Source organism: Melospiza melodia, chromosome 4 (assembly GCF_035770615.1).
Source record: "Melospiza melodia melodia isolate bMelMel2 chromosome 4, bMelMel2.pri, whole genome shotgun sequence".
Classification (NCBI taxonomy): Eukaryota; Metazoa; Chordata; class Aves; order Passeriformes; family Passerellidae; genus Melospiza; species Melospiza melodia.
Genome location: NC_086197.1, coordinates 57,254,104 through 57,274,963, shown reverse-complemented (window position 1 = coordinate 57,274,963; position 20,860 = coordinate 57,254,104). Strand labels below are relative to the sequence as shown.

At 45.5% G+C, this 20,860-nt stretch overlaps 2 protein-coding genes across 2 annotated transcripts in view; one reads left to right on the top strand and one right to left on the bottom strand.

The window, feature by feature from the left end:
* The window catches only part of STRA8 (stimulated by retinoic acid 8), a 15,634-nt gene extending 13,125 nt beyond the window's left edge, over nucleotides 1–2,509 (bottom strand). The window contains exons 1-3 of the mRNA XM_063155863.1: nucleotides 2,276–2,509; nucleotides 2,059–2,187; nucleotides 1,317–1,514 (exon numbers count right to left, since the gene is read on the bottom strand). Of these exons, the coding sequence (XP_063011933.1) occupies nucleotides 1,317–1,514; nucleotides 2,059–2,187; nucleotides 2,276–2,509 (561 nt within the window). The remainder of the gene's footprint in view (nucleotides 1–1,316; nucleotides 1,515–2,058; nucleotides 2,188–2,275) is intronic.
* On the top strand, nucleotides 2,483–20,757 carry WDR91 (WD repeat domain 91). Its single transcript, XM_063154782.1, has 15 exons — nucleotides 2,483–2,630; nucleotides 4,240–4,419; nucleotides 5,372–5,579; nucleotides 6,415–6,497; nucleotides 8,652–8,776; nucleotides 10,497–10,674; nucleotides 10,941–11,099; nucleotides 13,136–13,335; nucleotides 13,790–13,940; nucleotides 15,377–15,471; nucleotides 15,780–15,948; nucleotides 16,648–16,756; nucleotides 18,167–18,279; nucleotides 19,045–19,242; nucleotides 20,112–20,757. The coding sequence occupies exons 1-15, from the start codon at nucleotides 2,508–2,510 to the stop codon at nucleotides 20,274–20,276; spliced, it is 2,256 nt and encodes a 751-aa protein (XP_063010852.1). The 5' UTR covers nucleotides 2,483–2,507; the 3' UTR covers nucleotides 20,277–20,757.
* Nucleotides 20,758–20,860: the final 103 nt, after the last annotated feature.

Genomic DNA, 20,860 nt, shown 5'->3' with positions numbered 1-20,860 from the left:
GATTTCCCACGAGACTTTTGCTAGGAGAAGTCTTTGCCATGTTCTACATTGCTGTAACCTGGATTACAGCAGCATAAAACGTGGCAAAGGCTTCTCCTAGCAAAAGTGTGTCTTAACAGGATTAACTTCAGTGCTGCACATCATTCCTCCATCATCTATACCAAATACAACTGAAAACATATGGCCAGTGCATTTAAACACACGCAACCCCAAAATATTTCAGGATTTTTGTGCATGGTGAGACCATCCATATCTACCTTGCAGAGCTTCCATGCCGGGTATTTTAGCCAGGCACCAAGCACTAGGATTACAAGCAACCTTCTGTATTGAGACTTTTAAAGATATTAAACTTCCTTGGCTCCCAAGAGTCACACAAGGGGCACGAGACACTGTGAAAAAGCAATTTCAAGGACTGGCATGTGAACACAGCCCCCTTAGACCAGGCAAAGGAAGTTGTTGTATAGTCTTGGCTTTGGGGATCCTGCTGACTTCAGGTTAGCTTGTGTCTTGCTCAAACATGGCAAACTGAACTCTTACCTCAACATACATGAGAGCTAAGGGACTCAGCAGGCACAAGCCACATATAGTGGGATTTAGCATATTCAGGGGACAATTCCTGTCCTAAACAATCATTACTCTCTCTACTTTACAAACTGGAAAACTGAAGGCAACCAGTGGAACTAAAAGAATCAGTTGCAGAGTTGGGTTGATACTCCTGAGGTTTGCTCCTCTGCCTGAGCATGGTAATTTTAGTCTTTTCAGTAGTATTTCAAGTAAATTTCATCTTTATAAACAATTTTGCTTAAATAGTTTCTTCCTTTAGTTGAGACCAAGAAACAGTACTGGTGCTTGTTTTTATTCCTGAACTTATTTTTCCACTGTCATGAAGACAGAGTGCACCTCACAAAGCTGAACGAATTATTCCTTTTCCCCTAATTCCTTCTGTCCCTAAACTCACTGCTCTGATTTCAGAACAAAATGCTGTGACATCAGCTTCATCACGGGGTCCCTTGGTTTGTTTCCAAAATACTATAAAAGAAAATGCAAAGCCATAAAAATGCTGCAAAAAAGCCTGTAAGAAAAGATAAGGCACATGATAAACTCATGACCCAGGACTACAAACTGGACAACTCGCTTAGGCTGAGTTGGCAGCTTTAAATAAAGAGATCCAGGAAAGGTGCACACAGTGAAATTACATAGATACTGGCACCCATAAAGACACAGTGATCATCCTCAGAGACTGAGGCTAAGCCTGGCTCAGTGTGAACATGCTCATGTACAACAATGATGCAGAGAGAAAGAGTCACTGTTCGCACCTTCGAGGCACAGCTGTCTGACTGGGATAAAACTCTTCCCCGCAAGCTGCTGAAGAGTCTTGCCAGAGGAACCCAGTGGTGTGCCTGTGGCAAGTGCTGCTTTGCCATGCAGTGTTCTGCCTCTTGCAGGTGTCTCAGGGGATTGAGACTCGCTTTGGCATGTGTCTTCCTACAGTCTCCAGCTGTGCCTGTTGAAAGCTGCAATGCAACATTTGTTTATACTGAATAAATATCTAAGTGAAGGGAAAGAAATCTTACAGCCTGCACAGTGGATAGACAAAAAGAAAAAAAATCTGGCTGACTGACAAGAGCTTATCTTTCTGTAGAAAATCATGGAGTTTGAAATATTTTCTTTGCCTGAGAGATACCTGCCTGTTAAGTACTTACTAAAACCTAATTCACCACTAACAATTAACAGCAACCCAGCTGAAGCCAGCCTCCCATCTCCTGCACCCTTCCCTACAATGATTTATGTTTCATTTCCATGGAAAAATCCAGGGCTTGCCTCACAAAGCACTAAGATTCCTCTGCTCCCTGGTGATAAATGACAGGCTTCTTTACAACATAGATTTTTTTTTTCCCACTAAACTGTGACACATTGGTGTGGGCAACGATACCAGACATACTCTTGCACGAGAGGGCCAGATCCAGGCCCAGCCAGGCCTGCCACAGCCTGAGGCGCCCGCCTGGAAAGCCCTTCCCGGCTTTCCACTGGATTAATGCCCCCTGCCTCGCTACCGACCGCAAGCACAGCCCAGAGGTAAGAGTGCCCGCCCCTGCTGCTCCGGCGGAGGTCGGGAGGCGCGGGCCGGCCGGGGGAAGCCCGTGAGGGGCCGCGCCGGGAGCCTCGGGAATGGCCCGCTCGCTCCGTCTATCAATCACCCCGTCCGTCAATCACCGCGCCCCGCCCCCAGCGCCGCCGCGCCTCCGCCGCCCGCGCCGAGCAACACCAGCCGCACGTGGCGGGCGGCCAATCGGCGCGCAGCCGCCGCCCGGCGGCGACCAATCAGAAGGCGGGAAAAACGCGGGCTGGACGCGCCAGCGGGGTGGAGAGTGGGGCAGGGAAAAGGCGCGCAAGGCACGCCGGGAGTTGTAGTCCCGCTTGGAGCTGGTCTGGGCCGGGTCATTCCCTCCCCGCCCCGCCCCGCCCCGGCCGTGGGCGGGCGGTGCCGGCGGCGCCGCGGGGCCCCCATGGCGGCGGCAGCGGAGCGCACGGACGAGCTGGTGCGGGAGTATCTGCTCTTCCGCGGCTTCACCGCCGCCCTGAAGCAGCTGGACGCCGAAATCAAGGCGGACCGGGAGAAGGGTTTCCGGGTGAGTGGCGAGCGCATCCCCGCTGCCGGCGGGGCGCTGGGCGCGGGTGCGCCCCTGGGAGGACGCGCTCCCCGGGCGGGCCGCGGGCGCCTCTTGGCGCTCCGGGGGCTGGGCGAGGGCAGCGGGCCTGGCGGCGGAGGGAGCCCTCGGAGCCTCCGCGCTTCCCCGCCGCGCTGCGCTGGGCGCCGGGGCCCGGCCGGCCCGCAGGCGGGACCCCGCATCCCGGAGCCGCCCGGCCGCCCTGCCGCGCCTCAGGGACGCGCAGGGTCCTGGCGGGGCTGAACGCTCCCCTCCCGCCCGGCTCCAGGGCCCGTCAGCGCAGCACGGCGGCTCCATCCCCTCGCCTGCCTTGAGCCGGGGGCTGCAGCTCCCGGCAGCCGCCCCGCCCCGCTGGGCAGCCCGGCCGGCTGGGGACCTGTGACCCGCCCGCGCTTCCTCGGCTTCCAGAAGGGAAGAACGGAGGAGAGCCGCGGAACGAGAGGGCAGGAAGGCATTCCTTTGCCTGCGTCTTTTCTCGGTCATGGGATTTTCATCCAGCGGCTTTGCGGCTCCGCTCGTTTGTTTGTATGTCTTGAGTACCAGCTGCCTTGACTAACTCGTCACAGAATTTGCCAGTCTCAAAAATCCAGTTTCAGTCCATTATGTTTCGTATTCCTGTAGCAACAGTTTTGGGCTTTGAATGTCGTGCTTTGAACAGTCAGATTTTTCTTTGACCAGCAATATGACCACTACTTCATCATTAATAAAGCATGTCGCCTTTATTTTTTAAAACACCCGCACTTTGCTGGTGACATAATCTGAATTGTTGTCCAAGAAGGGTTTGCTGGAGTCACAAACTTCAGTTTTCTATATCTGCCAGAAGCCACGGAGATAAAAGTTGGGGATGTCCTAAGATACTAAGTGATGATGGGAGAGCAAGCCACATATTAAACAGCCTTAGTTTAATTTTATACAGGATGCAGTTTTTTCTTTTTCTGATGCCTGTCTTGGCCATCAGAAACCACTGAACAAAAAATCTATTCCCACACTACCATTCTGCCTTATTCATAATGCAGAAATGATTTCCAAAGAGACATAATGACACAAAAAAATTCTTCTGCAAAATTTTATGCTTGCCTTGTTAGTAGATGATGTTACTAAAGATAAAGGTACTTCAAAAATTGCAATGGAGCAGAACTGACTTCCTCTTTCTGTTGGCTAAATGCAGGTATTATTCCTTTTAGTCTAAAAGTAATACTTTTTTTTCAGGTGCTGCACTTGAATTTTAAATGTTTAATCACATTATTTTTTTATTATTGTCTTCCACAGGCTTTCAAAGGAGGTGGAAAGTTTTGCTTGCTTGCAAAAAAATCCATCAGTTGGGTTCAACAGAATGTGATATTTCTGTCAAAATCTGTTTGGCTATGCTCTGCCATATTTCTTTTTCATTCATTTGCAAAGTGCTGCAGAGTGGAAGAATGCTAATGCAAAATGCAGAGTGTTTCCAGGATTAGAAAATGGCTAATGCATAAGGATTGTATAGTCAAAGCTTCTCAGCACTAAGTTACAGAAAGTCTTGTGCCTCAGGAGCCCTCCCATGAGTGAAGTGCTCCTGTTTTGCCCTCTCTAGGTGGATAAGATAGTGGAGCAGCTGCAGCAGTTTGTGCAGAGCTACGACCTGGCTGCCCTGCGGGATTACTGGAGTTATCTGGACCGACGCCTCTTCAGCCGCCTGGAGGACGTGTACCGGCCAACGGTGAACAAGCTGAAAACCAGCCTGTTCAGATACTACCTGGTCCATGCCATCCAGGTAGGGTTTCATTTTTAGGCTACTTTATAAAGGTCCTGGTCTCTGAAACCAAAGCAATAAACTGCCTCTGTGAGACTCTGCCAGGCCTGCAGTTCATGTGTCATGATCAGGAGTTTGGTGCAGACTCACATGACAAGCTTGTGTGCAGCATAAGGAAACTCGGGCAACAGGGAAGCGTGGTTTGCTGGGTGCAAGATATTCACACTCACATAAAGACAGGTTTCCCTCAGAAAGGGTAACAGTACTGCTAGCTCAGTCTGGCTCAGTTAACTTAGATACTGGCAGAGATCACAATGTTCAAACTGGAACAAGGAAATGTGGAAGAGAAAATGAATGTCTTTTTGCTTGCTGTGAATAGAACAGAAAATCATGTGTGAGCTTAAAATGAAAGAGATTTTTTTCTGTTCAAACCCTGGAAAGTCGATTTATATTCTCCCCTTGATTCTTCTTGGTTCCATTCCCTGACTGGAGATCGAGGTGTTAGTGGAGGAGTCAAAATCTAATACATCTTACTAGAAGTGTGCTTTTTCATGGTTGGTTTTGCCATGTGCTTACCCTGAGGTGTGACAGTCCTGTCTGAATAATGTGTCAGTTGGAAACCCTTTCAAGCTGCATCTGCTGTAGCAATTTGAATTATACTTTGGTCCTGTGTATGAATGCTCATGTCAGTGCACTCTGCACTGGTTTAACTGAAATCAGTGTGTTTGGTTCGATTAGTCTCAGCCTTTAAATAGGACTGTGGTGGCTAGAAAGAAGTCTTTTGGATTAAGTACATTTGTGAGTTTCTCCTACCATATTTGGGATTCTTTTGTTTCCTGGTGAATCTGTAACTAGCCACTTGTTGTGTCAAGGTGGTGGAAATAGTTGTGTTCATAACAAAAAGCAAATGTTCCTCAACCTAATCTGGTGGCATTACCGGAGTGTGAGCCCTGTTCTTCTTGCTGTGTTTCAGAATGGCCGCAATGACAAGGCGCAGGAGTTTTTCCTCAAGCAGGCCTCCGAGCTCCAGAACCAGGCAGAGTGGAAGGATTGGTTTGTCCTGCCCTTCCTCCCTGCTCCAGACTCCAACCCCACCTTTGCTACCTATTTCTCACGGCAGTGGGCAGATACCTTCATCGTGTCTCTGCACAACTTCCTGAGCGTCTTATTTCAGTGCATGCATATCCTTCTTTGCAACTAATAGTTGCATCTCCCTTGCCCTGGTGTTACACTTTGATCAGTTATGCCAAGGATATAGTATTATGGAACTTCCTGCTTTCAGGTGATTTTTTACAGCCAAGACTTAATAGAAAGTTGGTGTTTACCAGAGGATGTTGGAATAGTTACTGCTCAATTATCTGATGATATGTGGTATTCCCTGGGCAAAACAATTGTGGTTGTTGCTGATGCTGAATCATCCTCATGCTAGTGACTAGAAATCTTGTGCACATCTTGTTCTGAAATGGTTTTACTCTTTGCTTGACATAGTACAAAACAGTCATACAGCCTTGGGTCATAATCCATAACTGTACTGGCATCTGCTGTTAGATCCTTCCTTGGGTACATTATGTTCACAATATTGCCTAGTAACAGCTCATTATAATAGAGCAGTAGATTTTTGGCAGGAATAAGTTTTTAGCCCCACGCTAGAGAGTTCTGTCTTGTTTGGTGATGGGCAGGCTTATGCTGCAGCTGGAATTCAGCTCATCTTGAACCGTTCAGTGTACAGTAAAGCAGTAATAGAACTAGTCTTGCCCTGCACTTCTGACTCTAAAAATAAACAATCTAAAAATCCTTGCAAAGTCCACATGAAGTAGTTTGTGCAGCAGCAAAATGAAAAGTTGACTTAATTACTTAAGCTGTTGCTAATCTTCTGGTTGTGCACATATTTTTTGCTAATTGTATGGACTGGGCAGCTTTGTTTTTACAGATAAGTGGCCAGTATGGAGTGCTGGCTTTTAGGATTAAGTAAGGTGCACACAAGTTATCACCTCGATTTTCTTTAACATTGCATACCAGTTCCAGTCATACTGAACTTTGAAGCTGAATGTCTCAGGACCAGTCTCATACAAGAAGAAAATGAATCGTTGCGACATAAGGTCAGAACTGAGATCACTCTTTAGCTGCTGACTGTGTGATGTGAGTTTTGTAAAGTTGATTCCATCCATTTGAAAACATTGTAACTGTTTTGTTTGGTGGAGTTATTCTAAGGCAGATTCTTTAAGTCTTTTATTTTGATTTATCTTTCAGTTATTTCCAGTAAACTTAGGGTTGTGATCATATTGTGAAATGTGTGTTTAGGATATTCCTGTCCCTCTGCTGGAGGTGATTGTCTCTCCTCCCTGTGCTGTCTGACAGGTGACTGAATACTATACAAACTTGTTTTCTGTTACACTGCAAAGTTAAAACAAGGTGAAACTGGTAGCAGGTTATGGATGTGTGTCGTAGAGTTATAGAATGGGTTGGAAAGGAATTGTGGCTGATTTTGTGAATAGTATTCAGTCACTTCCAGATTTTAGCTGATAGAGAAATAGAAGCAATAGAAATGGGTTGTAAATTCTGGCAAAGAGACAGAAACTGTTACTTCTGAAATGGCCCCTTCACCATGTTTGATATGTACTTAAAGCAATTTGGACCAACTAATGGAAATATTGTGAGTGTCTGTTTCCCAGCTCTAGATCTTACAGTAAACCATAAGAAGGGTCCATTAGTTCAGACAAAATGTTGCCCAGCTCCATGTCTTGTGTTTGACAGTGTCATCAGCAGATACTTAGGGAAAGGAGGGTGTAACATGGGTCAGTCATTTCCATGTATAACTTCTGTTAGAGAAATCTGTGAAATCTTCAGTTTAAGAACTTTCTAAACTATAGATCACATGTGGATGATCACATACAAGTAGGAAGGCTTATTCATGTAAGCAGAACTTTAATTTCACTTCCTCAAACATACCAAGAAAAGCTCTTTCTGTATAAATACTTCAGTAAAGTTTGTGCTTTATACCTCCTGTGTTACAAAACATTGTTGTATATTGTGTTTCCTGTTTGTACTGTTTTAATAGCTGTTCAACACTGTCCTAGAGATAGAAGTTTAATAGAATAATTGCTTTCAAAAAGGAGGCAGTTCTTGGGAAAAACCCCAAGATTTGTCACTCTGTACTGTATGGAGTTAGAAGGTCAGTCAAACATTGACAGGAGGGTTCTGCAAAGATGGTCAGTGAGTAGGGACAGAAGATGAGATATGTTTTGCAATAGAGCTCTTTCATTTCCTCAAATTTTCTATTATTTACTTTTAGTCGGAATAAACCTATGGTTTGTGTTTTGCATGTTGGCTGATATCATTTGCAGTCTGGATTAAAGTTTTCTGACAAATTGACAGAATAAAACTAGACTTTCCCTTTTAGTCAACTCCTCAGGTCAGAGGGGGAACCAGCTACCTCTAGAATACAGGTTTTAAAAAAGGATGTCAATAAATACTGAATTTTACGCTAGCTGAAATTAAGTAGTGACTCTGTTTCATGCCTCTGAAACAATGCAAATACATAAATAGCAAGCTAAGATTTCTAAAGCTCATTTTTCTTCCTGTATTTTCTTTCCTTAAATAATGTGTTAAAAAGAAAAAGAAATATATCTGAAAAACAAACGTACAGAAACAGAAAAGCCTGAGGAACTCTTTGTGTAAGAGTCACAGGCATAAACCACATCTGTTCCAGAAAGCTGCATCCTGCGGTCCCTCTCTACTAAAGGGAAAAAGAGATGATTTTCTTTCTCCACAATGTGGATATAAATCTCACTATCATGCTTGGGAAGGAGTTGCACAGGGTATGGAGCTGGATTTCAGGGTGACCTGGTTTCACTGACCTTGGTGCACCCTGCCAGTCCAGCAAGCCCTTGGCTGTGGGAAGGAGATTACCTTCTAGGCTCTGTGCCTGCCCTGCCCTGCCTCAAACTGCCTGCATGGAGAGGGCCTGGTGAGCTCTGCCCTGCCCAGCTCCTGTTTCCCAGCACCACTGATGTCCCCACAGCCAGCCCCAGGAGAGGAATGAAGGGTTCTAAGTAGGCTCCAGTTTCATGGGCCTGAAGTACTGATTGTTTTGACTAATTGGACTAATGTGGTGCTCAGCCAGTCAGAGCAACTTTTTTCCTTCCCCGCCCTTCTAGAGCTGTTGAAATAAAAGGAGTAAACAACTCCAGTGAGTGGGAAGGAGGTGAATCTCAGCGACCCTGTGTTTACTTGGCTCTTTTCTCCTGTCCTAGCTGTTTGCTCTGCAGGCTGAATCCTCCCGCATGAAGAAAGAGGAACTGGAGGTGGAGCAAACAGTTCTGCATCACAAGTTGCCTGCATATGTGGCCAACATGGATCGACTGGGGGACTCTGAGCTGTGAGTGCCTGCAGGAGAAGAGCTGGGGACAGGCTCTGCTGCTTTTGTTGGGTCAGGGAGGTTCCTGGAGGGCCATTTCCATGTCCCCTGCCCTGGGATTCAATGCAGAAAGACATCCAGGCAGACCTAAGTAGGTTTAATGGAATTCATGACAGGTATCTCTCCCATCTTTTGGGAGGTTCTTGCAAACCAGTGAGAGCCCAAGCACACATGGAAGTGATTCTGCTCTGCTGTCAGCATTGCACTGAGGTGTTCTGGGCATCTAGGGCACTGGCAGCAGTGCAGTGCCTGCAGTATTGCTCAAGTGAAGTGGATTGGCTGTTGATTCCAATTTACTTGAGTGCCTGCAGTGCCATAGGTGAAGGCCCTGTGTTGTTTTGTAGATACTGTTACTGTATGACCCAAAGGGATTCTTGTTACACAGGGATGTTTTATTGCTTTTGTAAAGTCAAGGGAGAAAGAGCTTCTCTTCTGTGAGGCTCAGTTATGCACAGATTTCCTCATGAACTTGCTGCAGTTAAAAGTGTGTTTTATGGCTACGTCTATTTTGTGCCTATCTCTGGAAATTAGGCAACATACACAGTGATACAGCTTCTCTAACTGTTATTTTTTTACTCCAGTACAGGACAGGAATAAGATTGATTAAATTATCCTGTTGCCAGTGACAGATAGAAATTGTAGCAGGTACTACACACAAAATGTTTTAATCTAAAATTTGTCTTATTAGGTAGACTTAAGTGTTAATTGAACTATCTTGGTGACAGCTCTGCAGTCTTTGCACAGTACAGGCTGCAGAGTTTAGCTTGTGATATATTTTTTAAACTGCATGTATGGAGGAGTGTGACATGAGGGATGGGGTAATTTATTCCTGTATTTATTTTTCTCCATTTGAATTAGAAAAACTTGCCTAAGAAGTGGCATTTCTTGCATGTGCAGCTTATCTCTTAGTCTGGGGACCAGTTCAGTTGCTTATTTTCGTGTCTTCTACCAAAGCCCAGCTTTGGTAGAATAGTTCCATCCTTGCTGAGTGGATAGGAAGATCATTGTATTCCCCTTGTCCTTGCTGCTGCTCTGCTCTCAGAGGAAGCTGTAGCAGAGTGAGGTCAGACAGTTGTGTTCTGGGAAGCAGCTGCTGCTCTTGGCATTGTGGACTGAGAAGGGAGGTGTTTATAATCATACAAATGGGCTGTAGCTCTCTTATTTTCTTTGGGTCTGGATTTTAAGAGATTGAAGGCTTGTGCCATAAAATTGTTGAACATAACTTGCTGTTTATCAAAGGGTGTTCAGTGAAATATTGGATGCTGAATGTCTCTCAAAGTAGGTCTGTTTTGTGCTATGAATTGGGAATCCCATCTGAATAAGTCCTACAGAAATCTGAATTCCCCTGCCTTTCTCTTAGGGTCTTTCTAAACAAGCCAGATAGAGTGGAAGGAGTTTTAGGTGGCTCTAATGGGGATTCAGCAACAGTTTGAGCTCACTGTCTCAGTGGCATCTCTGAGAAGTGAGCTTTTGGTTACAGTAACTGTAATGACCTGCTTCAGGCACTAACAGGATATTTTCAAATAGGGTTTTAGTGCATAGTGGTGCAGTGGCTTGCAAATGAACATCTGTCTTGCAGTGGTTCAAACAGCTGCCACTTCCCTCAACTGGGTGGTCTTTGGGCAGGTTGCTTTGCTACACTTTCATACTCCATTTGGTGATGTTTTGTGTTTTTCATTAGTGATATGACCTGCAACCAGAGGAGTACAGCACATTCTCTTCAGTCCCGGGGAGGCTTTCTGTCCTCCTTCCTCTCCCAAAGTAAAAAGGGCCCTTCCAGACCAGTCCATTCAAGTGGGGCTTCTCCAATGCAGGCTAGCAGTATGCTGCTAGGGAAGAAAGAACCAACAAATCACCAGGTAATTCTCAACTCAAAGCTGCTCAGTCTCCAAGGAATTAACTTGCAACATGGCACTGCTCCAAGCTTCTGCTTCCACCTGTAAAATTAAATGTCCTTTCCTGCCTTGCAAATGTGTGCTGGGCCTGAATGCAGCACAAGAACAGCTGTTGTTATCTAAGAGCTTGGGGAGTCCTTCAGGTGCTTGGTTGCTTTGCTGCTTCTTTTGCTCTTTGTTCTGCAGCCTCTAGAAGCATAACTTTGCCCAGTCACTTCTCTGCTTTCCAGAGTGCCAAAGGAAAAGAAGGAGCAGTGAGCTCTAAGGATGGGAAGAGCCACTTCAGTGGTTTGGTGGCAGGCGAGTCCAGTTCCCTGCAGCAGCGGCAGAAGCGCTTGCAAGAGCACGGGAAAGAAAGGAAAGAACTGTTGTCAAAAGGGACCTTCCAGGTACTGGTCAGCACTGCAGGGCTGGGAGGCAGAAGGCTTGCATTTCTGTAAAACTAAGTGGTAAAACAAGTGCAAGTATTTCCTTTAAGCTTTGGAATTGCTAGTCAGCAATAACTGTATCAAAGGTTAATGTTTGTTGTTAATCCAACTCCTGCGCTTGGTTTATTTCTGTGTCCCTGGAAGTTAATCAGTATTGGCATTTCAGGTGGAAGAAGAATTCTTTTGTCTCTGTGTTTTTCAACAGCCTGGTCCTGAGGTTTCATTAAGGTTTCATTCACTTTCAATGGTTGTGTTCAAATACCTTGTTAAAATCCCCATTCCTCGGTGGTAATAAACTTGGCTCACTCATCCAGCCAAAGTGAGTTCTCTTCCTGTAGGTTCTTATGCTGATTTGTACAGGCCCTGTGTAGGACAATAAAAACTAATATAAAATTTTCCTGGATAGGAATGGAACTTGCTTTCCTAACAACATTTACTTTTTGGAGTTTTTTGTACTTTACTGTTGCAGTTTGCCTGGGGGTATGCCCTGCTTTAAAATCTAATGAAATAATAAAACTGTGTCCTGGATTTTAACTGCTGAAGGTCAGCACATTGCTTCTGTTCACCTGTGTGTTGCCTGGCTTTCAGCAGCCATGTTGTCAAAAAGTGCAGAGCACAGGCAACATCTCAGCCCTTGTTATTTTGTCTGTATGAGACATTCTGCCTCGTGGAGAAACAGTGCTGAGAGACTGTTGCCCTTTGGCCCTTTGTGGCTGTTCTGTGTGTGGGAGTGCTGGTTAAAGAGATGTTACTCTATCACTCAGCATTCAAGGCCTTGAGAGAACTTTTTTATTCATGGTTCTTCTAAAACACTTTTAGTATTGGTTGGAAAATTGCAAAGCCCAATTTCTTGGTAAGTTTCCTTTCACTTCCCTTTTTCTAGAATGTTCCACGTTAATGCAGTGATTTTTGGGATGTGTGAAGGTTGGTCCTTGTGCTCTTGGGGAAGCTTGATACTCTTTAACTTTCTCTTGTACTCAAAGCATGTGAACAAAAAGGAAACTGAAAGGTTTTCTGTCACGTGAGTGCCATTAACTGGTTGTTACCTTGCCACATTAAGTAGGAGAATAATTCTTGGATTTATTTCCCAGTCTAATCCAGCTCTGTGATTTCAGATGATTTGATTATGCAGGGCTTGGTCCATTGGTCCTGATGAGAAGCTACTGTAAATTAGGCAAGCATGTGTTACAGAACAGGAATTCATAACCATCAATACCAATGCCATTTTGGGGACACTTAGCTTTCAGAGGATGGTTTATCAAAAGAATGCTAGCAGATGGTTTACCACCTTATGTGCTGTATCTGCTTCTTGTTCAACTTCTGGTGGCAAGGGAAGACTAAGCTGCTTCCAAGTATTTCTGCAGTGCAGATCTTGTCTCATTCAGATACCGTCACTTCCTAAAACTCCATTTGTTCTGTCTGTCCTGTCAAATTGGGTTTTAAGCTTTTGGACTCATGTGTCAGCTCTACTGTTGTCATCAGTCAGTTGGCTGCAGTGGTGACTGCAGTGTGCACAGTCTAAACCTCTGGCAGATGAGGATAGTCCATCCACTGGAGCTTGAGAGCCAAGTTTTTGTGCAGGTTTGCTGAACTGCATATTATACAGACCTAACTTATATTGCTGAATGCAAGAATTCCTTGAAATATGTTGATTTTCTTGTGAATCTGAGCTCTGATAGCATGTAAATGGGCCTCTGATATTGGCTGAGGTATGCTAGAGATGTTGCAGTTCTTTTCATTCTTACAGGAAAGTATATAGCTGGCACATGGAGGGGGATATAAGGGACTCAGCAACTAAGCAGATCATATTAAATAGTGCAGTTGTGCAACACATGGTCCTTGTACTCAGAAAGGTCTGTGGCAGAAGGAGTGTTGGGCTGACAGTGCTTCTGTTTTGTTGCAGCTTCTTTTCTTTTTTTCTCCGAGCAGCCTGGGGTAGCTGAGGAGCTTGATATGGAGCTGCTTCCTTGTATTTCACACAGGATTTCTTCCTTCAGGGCCAAAGTGCTGAGAAGAAAACAGATACTAACACAGCTGAGGCAGAACCATGCTCAGAGCTGCATGCTGAGCAAACAGAGACTTCAGCCAGAACGCCTGGCGGCAGTGCAGAGGCTGTGGGGGTCCGGCAGGAGCAGCCTTTCATCGTCCTGAGCCAGGAGGAGTATGGGGAGCACCACTCATCCATCATGTACTGCAGGTAAGGCACTGCCAGGGAGGGCTGTCCCGTAGCAGCCTCTGCAGAAGGATCAACTGTGTCTGCCCTCTTTCTGCCAGCCTCTGTTCTGTCCAGCACATTGGATATGTACTCTCAGTTGCTGGGCAGTCAGGTTGGTGTGACTGAAAATAGCATGTAGCTTGTGCTACATGTGAGAGAGGACAAAGATTTTTGAACAGAGATATTTGTGACTGGGCAATGCTAGCCAGGAGGAAAGTCTCTTGGAAAGCAGGTATTTTTTAAGGGCATTATGCTTTATGTCTGGAGCTTAGTGTGCTTTGTTGTGCCAGTTACTGTGAAGTGAGCAGGAAGTAGTGCAAAGAAGTTCAAATTCTTGCACGAGGAACTGGTGTGTGGCCAGGAAAGGAAGGATTAGTGGGTTACATCTACGAATTTGAGGGAGAAGAATATCCCATCAGTTTCATTCTACACACAGGGTTGATTGTTCTGGACGGAGGGTGGCCAGCTTGGATGTGGATGGGGTCATCAAAGTCTGGTCTTTTAACCCCATAATGCAAACAAAAGCTTCATCCATTTCCAAATCTCCATTGCTGTCCCTGGAATGGGCCACCAAGCGTGATCGGCTGGTGAGTAGTCTGTGTGTGGAAGTGCAGCAGATGATTTGGGGCCATGCTGCAACATGTTGCATGTTGGGGCAGCAGTTAATTTCCACAGGGAACCAAAGCCTCCAGGGTCTAAAAAGAGCTTGAATGGGAAGTGTATGCTTTGTATTGAGTAAGGAGTTCACCACTGCTTGCCCTGAAACAGAAATTCTGGAGTGCAGTGTGGGTGCAGCTGCAGGATAGAAGCAGTGCCTTTGAGAGAAATGCCTGTCTTCACACAGATCACTCAGCAACTTGTAAACAGGCAGAGGCAACTAAGTGCAACAGCCTGTGGGAGGCCTGCAGCAGAGAGCTGTGGACCTTTACTCATACTCTGAGCCAGCAGCAGAGAAGGGGAAACAGGGTTGTGGGGATGGCATTTTACTTGTGCATAAAAAAGTGTGAAAAAAGCTCCATGGCCAGTTCTAGACTGGTGACTTAAGAGCTGAGGGTTTGTGTGTGCATGAGGAGCTTGGATCTTGTTTAAATAACATGGAAGTTTAAATGTTTCCTATAGCCCTTTTTCTCTAGTTCTGTTACTAGAGAGGAGCCTTAAATGATACACATTCCTTTGAGTCCTTGAACTGTTTCTAGTGTTTCATGGCCTCCCTTGGCAGATGCAGGGCTCTATGAGAAGGCTGGCCTGCAAATGAGGCAGTATTTTTTGCATTTTGGCACTGACAGTGCGTGGTTTGCTAACCCCAGAATGCCACCTGTGAAGAACTGGTGCTAAAGCTTGTCTCTTCTTTGGCTTTTAGAAAGCAAGTTGTTGATGCAGTTGTTGCACTTTGTTCTGATGATTTTTCTTCTGCTTTGTGGAATTCATTTCCTTCTTGCTAACAGAAGGATTCTTCATTCTGAAATACATGTAGGATTCACCAGCAAATTAGGCACTGAAGTGACAAAGATATGGCTTGCTCAATTTTCTTTTATAATGCATCTCTTCATTACTTAAATTTTCATTGAAATTGTAACACTACTGATAAAGCACGTGTGAGCTCTTCGGGATGATTTCATCCTCCCATGGGTGAAAGGAGTTGGCTTCTGCTTGAATTTCTCTTTAGCGCACAGTTAATAATCTTAAGCTTCTCTTTACTTGGACCCGTAGACATTGAGACTCCATACATGTTTTGCATCCCATAGGGTTGAGCCATGATCTAAACAGTGGTGTTTATGCCATCTTGGTGCCTGTTAGATCTTTTTCTCACTGGGAAGCAGGATTTTTACTCTGACTTCTGTGGCTTTGGGATAGTCCCACTGTGTGATTGCACAGGAAGACAGGATGTACCATAATGGAGTAATATTATATTTAGTCTGAATGCATAAATAGAAAAAAAATTACTAAGTCTTGGAGGTTGTTGGCCAGCATCATTGTACTGCTCACTCACACTTTTTCCATCTGCTTCCTTGCTGGTTTCAAGCTGTTGCTTGGCAGTGGGGTTGGTACAGTTCGTCTTTATGACACAGAAGCAAAGAAGAATCTCTGTGAAATCAGCATTGATGAAGACATGCCCAGGTAACTCTGGAATACTGCTTTTTGTATATAAATAAATGATGTTGGTTTTAATAGTAAACATCTTAATGTTCCTGCTGCTTTTCTGCAACTGCAGGGCTATTCAGCCTTCATCTAGAGGGCAGTCCCTGCCTGAGCAGTGTAAAACTGTTTAGGTAAATGAGAGACACTCAAAAACTAAGCAGATGAATCTGCCCTGCTTTACAGTGCACCCTGTCTTGCAGACTCTTAATGGGAGAGCTCGTAGGTGAGTGTTTTGCTTGAGGCAGCTGCAGGAGAGAGGTGATTGAGACCATGTGCCTGTGTTTCAGGATCCTCTCGCTTGCCTGCAGCCCAAGTGGTGCCTCCTTTGTCTGCTCTGCAGCAGCCCAGAGCCCTGTCTCCCACATTGACTTCTCAGTAATCAACTCTGGGGGCAAAAGCATGAACCAAGTTCCTGGGAAGCTGCTACTGTGGGACACTAAAACAATGAAACAGCAGGTACTTGCTGGGTTTCTTTCCTTTCTCAGTCTGCTTGCTGAGAATGAGTGTCTTCTGTTTCAATGTCTAGGAGCCCTCTTTCTAAATTATGCTGACTTTCTTTTCAACACCCTTCTTTTTCCTCCTTCCTCCTTTCCCCTCTGTCACATTCAGGATAAAAATAAATAATGTAAGTAGCTGCTGGATTGGGTGAAGTTTTTTGTTTTATTGGTGTGTTGGGATTTTTCTGAGGAATTCTTCAGAATAGTCCATGGCCTTGTTTCTATCCTGGCTGCAGAGTTTGTGACTGGAAATATCCCAAGTGGATTGAATGACGCTTTGCTAAGGCTTTCTCCAGTTGAGCTGTACTGAAAGGTTTTCGTTGCTGCTGTTTCCCTTGCCTTCCCTGTTTTTAAGTGAAGTGCTGTCCCTGACATGTAGGAGAAAGCAACATACTCAAGCTAATGCCTGCCAGAAGCTGGTTTTGCAACCTTGAGGCCATGGCCAAGAAAGCTGTGGCTTGGCTGAGGTGAATTGCTGGTTTAGTGTCACAGTACAATGCTGCTGCCAGACCTTGAAGTCTGTAGTCATTAGAGGTGTAGGGCTCCAAACCAGAGTTCTTGTTACTAAATACCATTTTCTTTCTTCCTTCCCCTGGAGTTCAGCTCTTCAGCACCTCCAGCTCCATTTCTCAGCATTAATGCAGATTTTCCCTTCCAGCTGCAGTTCTCCCTGGAGCCTGAGCCCATTGCCATTAACTGCACAGCCTTCAACCACAATGGCAACCTGTTGGTCACCGGGGCTGCAGATGGGATTGTTCGTCTCTTCGGTACAGTGCAAAGGGACCTGGGGGTGTTGGTTGGTAGCCAGCTCTGAGGTGGCCAAGACTTGCATCTGGGCTTGGATCACAAATAGTGTGGCCAGCAGGATGAGGGAAGGGATTGTCCCCCTGCTTCTGGCACTGCTGAGGTTGCATCTCAAACAGCATGTTGGGTTTTGGGGCCCTCACTACATGAAAGACATTGTGGGGCTGGAGCATGTCCAAAGAACAAAACTAAAGCTGGTAAAGGGTCTGGAGCACATAAGGAGTGGCTGCAGGAGCTGGGGTTCTTTAGCTTAGGGAAAAGGAGACTGAGGGGACACGCTACTGCTTTCTACAAGAACCTGAAAGGAGATTGTAGCCAGGTGTTGGTCAGTCTCTTCTCCCAGGTAACAAGGGATCAGATGGGAGGAAGCAGTCTCAAGCAGCATCGAGGGAGGTTTAGATAGGATATTAGGGAAACTTCTGTCACCAAAGGGATTGCCAAGCATTGGAGCAGGCTACCCAGGAAAGTGCTGGAGTCACCATCCCTCGAAGTATTTAAAAGATGTTACAGATGTGGCACTTAGGAGTGTAGTTTAGTGGTGCAGTTGGCAGTGTTAAAGTTGGGCTTGATTATTTTGGAGGTCTTTTCTAACTTAAATATTTCTGTGAAACTGAGTAGTGAGGTGGTCCCTAGTCCTCAGCTGGCTGCCTATAGCAGGGAGGCAGCATTAGGATATGCTTGGAGACTAAGGTGGAAGCTGTTGTCTCCACAGGAGCTCTCAGGAGTGAATTGACAGACTTTTCCTGGAGTACATTGGCTGGAGACCCTGGTAGTGCTGCTGGATTCGTTGTTTCTCTCCTGCTGAAGAGGAGAGTGAATTTGCTCTTAAGCCATGTGGTCTTGTGCTGTGCCAGAGAGCAGTACCACTGGAGGCTGAGTTGTGAGGAAAGCAATTAATGTGAGACCTTTTATTTAAATGCAAGGGCTTCACATCAGTCCTCCTTTTGGGAGCAATTTGTTCTCTTCAGGTTTTTGTTCTCTTGAACCTTCTATAAAGGCAACTCGGGCCTCCTACTTTTGAATGGGGAATCTGCCTCTGGTGCAAGTGGAGGCTGCAGTCCCAGGTCTTTGGGAGGATAGATCTGTCAGCAGGTGGGAGGATGGGCAGGATGACAGGGGGAGGAGGAGGGCCAGTGGTGCTTGGATGCAAAATGCCTGCAGTTGTCAGTGAGTGTATGAGCAGCCCTGTAAAGTCCAGTAGTTATAGACAATGATTTTTGTGGCCAAAGTGACAGCAGGAGTATAGGCACAGGGTGCTGGGACTGGTTTGGAGGGCTGGCACAGAGACCTGAGGAACATAAAAGGCCTCCCTCCCTCTCTGCACCTCAGCTCTGTGTGAGTAGGAGGAGTGCTCAGTACTGCTCTCCCCTCAGATATGCAGCAGCACGGGTGCGCCATGAGCTGGAAGGCACACGATGGGGAAGTCTACTCCGTGGAGTTCAGCTATGATGAGAACACAGTCTACAGCATAGGAGAGGATGGCAAGGTAGGCTGGGGATGACCTCCTACTGCTCAGCTGGCAGAGAGGTTACTTCTGGAGTCTTCTCCATATAGTGGGGACAATTGTAAAAATATGTTCAGATTCTGGATGAAATGTGGGCTGCTAACTGCAGTCTTAGGTGTGCAGTAGCACCCTGCTCCAGGTAATCTGCAGAGAGAGTGGCTGAAAAATGTGTTCATAGTTGGAGCTGTCTTTGACCTTGTGTGCAAATCCTTTTGTTGGTGACATCCTTTTCCTAGACAATCCATGTGAGGATGACCCTTCTCTGCCCCTGAGATGACCACATTTGAGATTTGGGATTCACAGGGAGGCATATCCTTGACCACTTTGCATAAATGTCGTCAGCAGCTCCCTTTATAATTGTTATTGCAATTTTTATTATTATTTATAATAAACACTTCAATTTCTGCAGTTCCATAGTCTTCAGCAGTAGAGAGAGGTGTGGCTCAGGGAGGGACCTTGGCTGAGGAGTAAAGCAAATTCTCACCAGAGTACTGCACGCAGTGTGGAAAGACACATAGGCAGTAGTGCTTGAGGAAGGCAGGTGCATATCTTTGCCTGGATAGAAGGCAGTCTCACAGCCTTTGCAGCCTGTGTTTTAATAATATAGCCACTTAGGTAGAGATATCAAGAATGCCATCTTCTATTGAGGAACACCCACTATTTTGCTTAAAAGTGAAAAAAGGCAACTGCACTTGCATCCCAATTAATTTCATTATAGGCTTTTCTCCTATCTTTCTCTCATTCTAGTTTATTCAGTGGAACATCCATAAAAGTGGTTTGAAGGTGTCTGAGTATGACCTTCCCAGGGAAGCTACAGGTCCTTTTATTCTGTCTGGGTACAGTGGCTACAAGCAAGTCCAGTTCCCACGAGGGCGGCTTTTTGCTTTTGACTCTGAGGGCAATTACATGTTGACATGTTCTTCTACTGGGGGAGTCATTTTTAAGGTAAGTCTGAAAAGTAATGGGGACTACTCTTAAATATCCATACAAACTTCTGTTAATTACAGGGATGCAACAGCAGCCTCTGGAAGTTTTTAAGCAGCACATACCCATCCTGGCTCTGTCAAAGCTGCTGCTCAGTTTCACACAGTGTGCATTTTAGCAGTGTGTAGTGAGTGTACTGCAAGTGTTTGGGTCCTACAGCTGGAGTATTTGTGCTCTTTCTTAAAGCCTAGCTTTTAGTGTTCAATGACTAGGACAAAGTTTTAATTACTTTTTTGATGTATGGATGCATGCCAGTTCAATGCAAAATGTATGATTGTTGACTGGTGCTCATGTTCAATCTGCCTTCTGTGCCTGCTGATTCTACATTAGACCCAGCCTGATCCTTGTTCCTTACTATGTACTGAAATTAAACAAAGGGTAAGGCTGAATGGTTCTGAGTGCCCAAATTTCTGTGCTTCATTAACAAGTGTTACTTATCACATGCCCATGCACTTGCAAGGCAGATTAGATGGAAGTTTTACTTTGCATCTGGGGCACTCAGAGCACCTGAACCAACATGAGCTATAGCTTAGGCTTATGTGCTTCTCATCAGTGTATGCTCTTAGCCTGCCTTGTTCAATTACTGCAGTTCAGTTGATGTCAAAAGTTGAGCTGCTGGAGAGCAAATGCTTCTGTAGTGAGACTGGAAGTTTCCTTTCTCGTGTGTGCTATACATATCTTAGTATCTCTCTGATTTTCTGCTTACTTAGCATGCTTTCTGCACGCTCTTAGAGATACAGAGTCTCTATCAGGCTTTGGTTTGTCTTGTCAGGTGCATTGCCCCCACAGAAACGTATCTCCTTAAAGTCTTATATTTTCTTTCCTTTTAGTTAAATGGTGAGGAGAAGGTTCTGGAGAGCTGCCTTTCCCTGGGAGGACACCGAGCTCCTGTTGTCACAGTGGATTGGAGCACAGCCATGGACTGCGGGACCTGCCTCACTGCTTCTATGGATGGGAAAATTAAATTAACAACCTTACTGGCTCAAAAGTCTTAACCTGGACAGTACTGAAGGGGGGAAGAGCAATAGAGATGACAAACCCAGTGTTAACTCACAGGAACAAACTGCATGGGAGAGAAGGCAAAAAAGTCCCTCTTCTCAGTGTAGCTTTTGCCTCTTGATAAATACATTTGCCAAACCACTGTGCAACAGAATGCCAGTATGGGACTGGATCAGTGGCAGCACTGAAAAATAAGTCTCCACTAATCCATTGTGGCAGCTGGACTTCCTCTCTTAGGGAGTCTTGAGTAGCACGTGGCTAAAAGGCTGTGGTCACGGCTGGGTTCTGCAGAAGAAGGTGAGGCTGGAGGAAGCAAGCATGAGGCAGCACACTGCATGACAGTAAGATGACTCAAACTGGAAAGGCTGATGAGAAACCAGAGTATTCTTGGTATAACATTTGTTGTTATTATTTTGTTAGTTTGTTTTTATTTGGGTTTTTTTTTCTGTAAAAAGAAAATATTCCCTTGCATTTGAACTCTATGCTTTGTTCAGCAGTTGCTGCAAAACATGGAGGGTGGTGAGGGCAGTGATGTGCCAAGTCTCCTGCATGCAAAAAAGCTCTTGTGTTTCCACCAGGT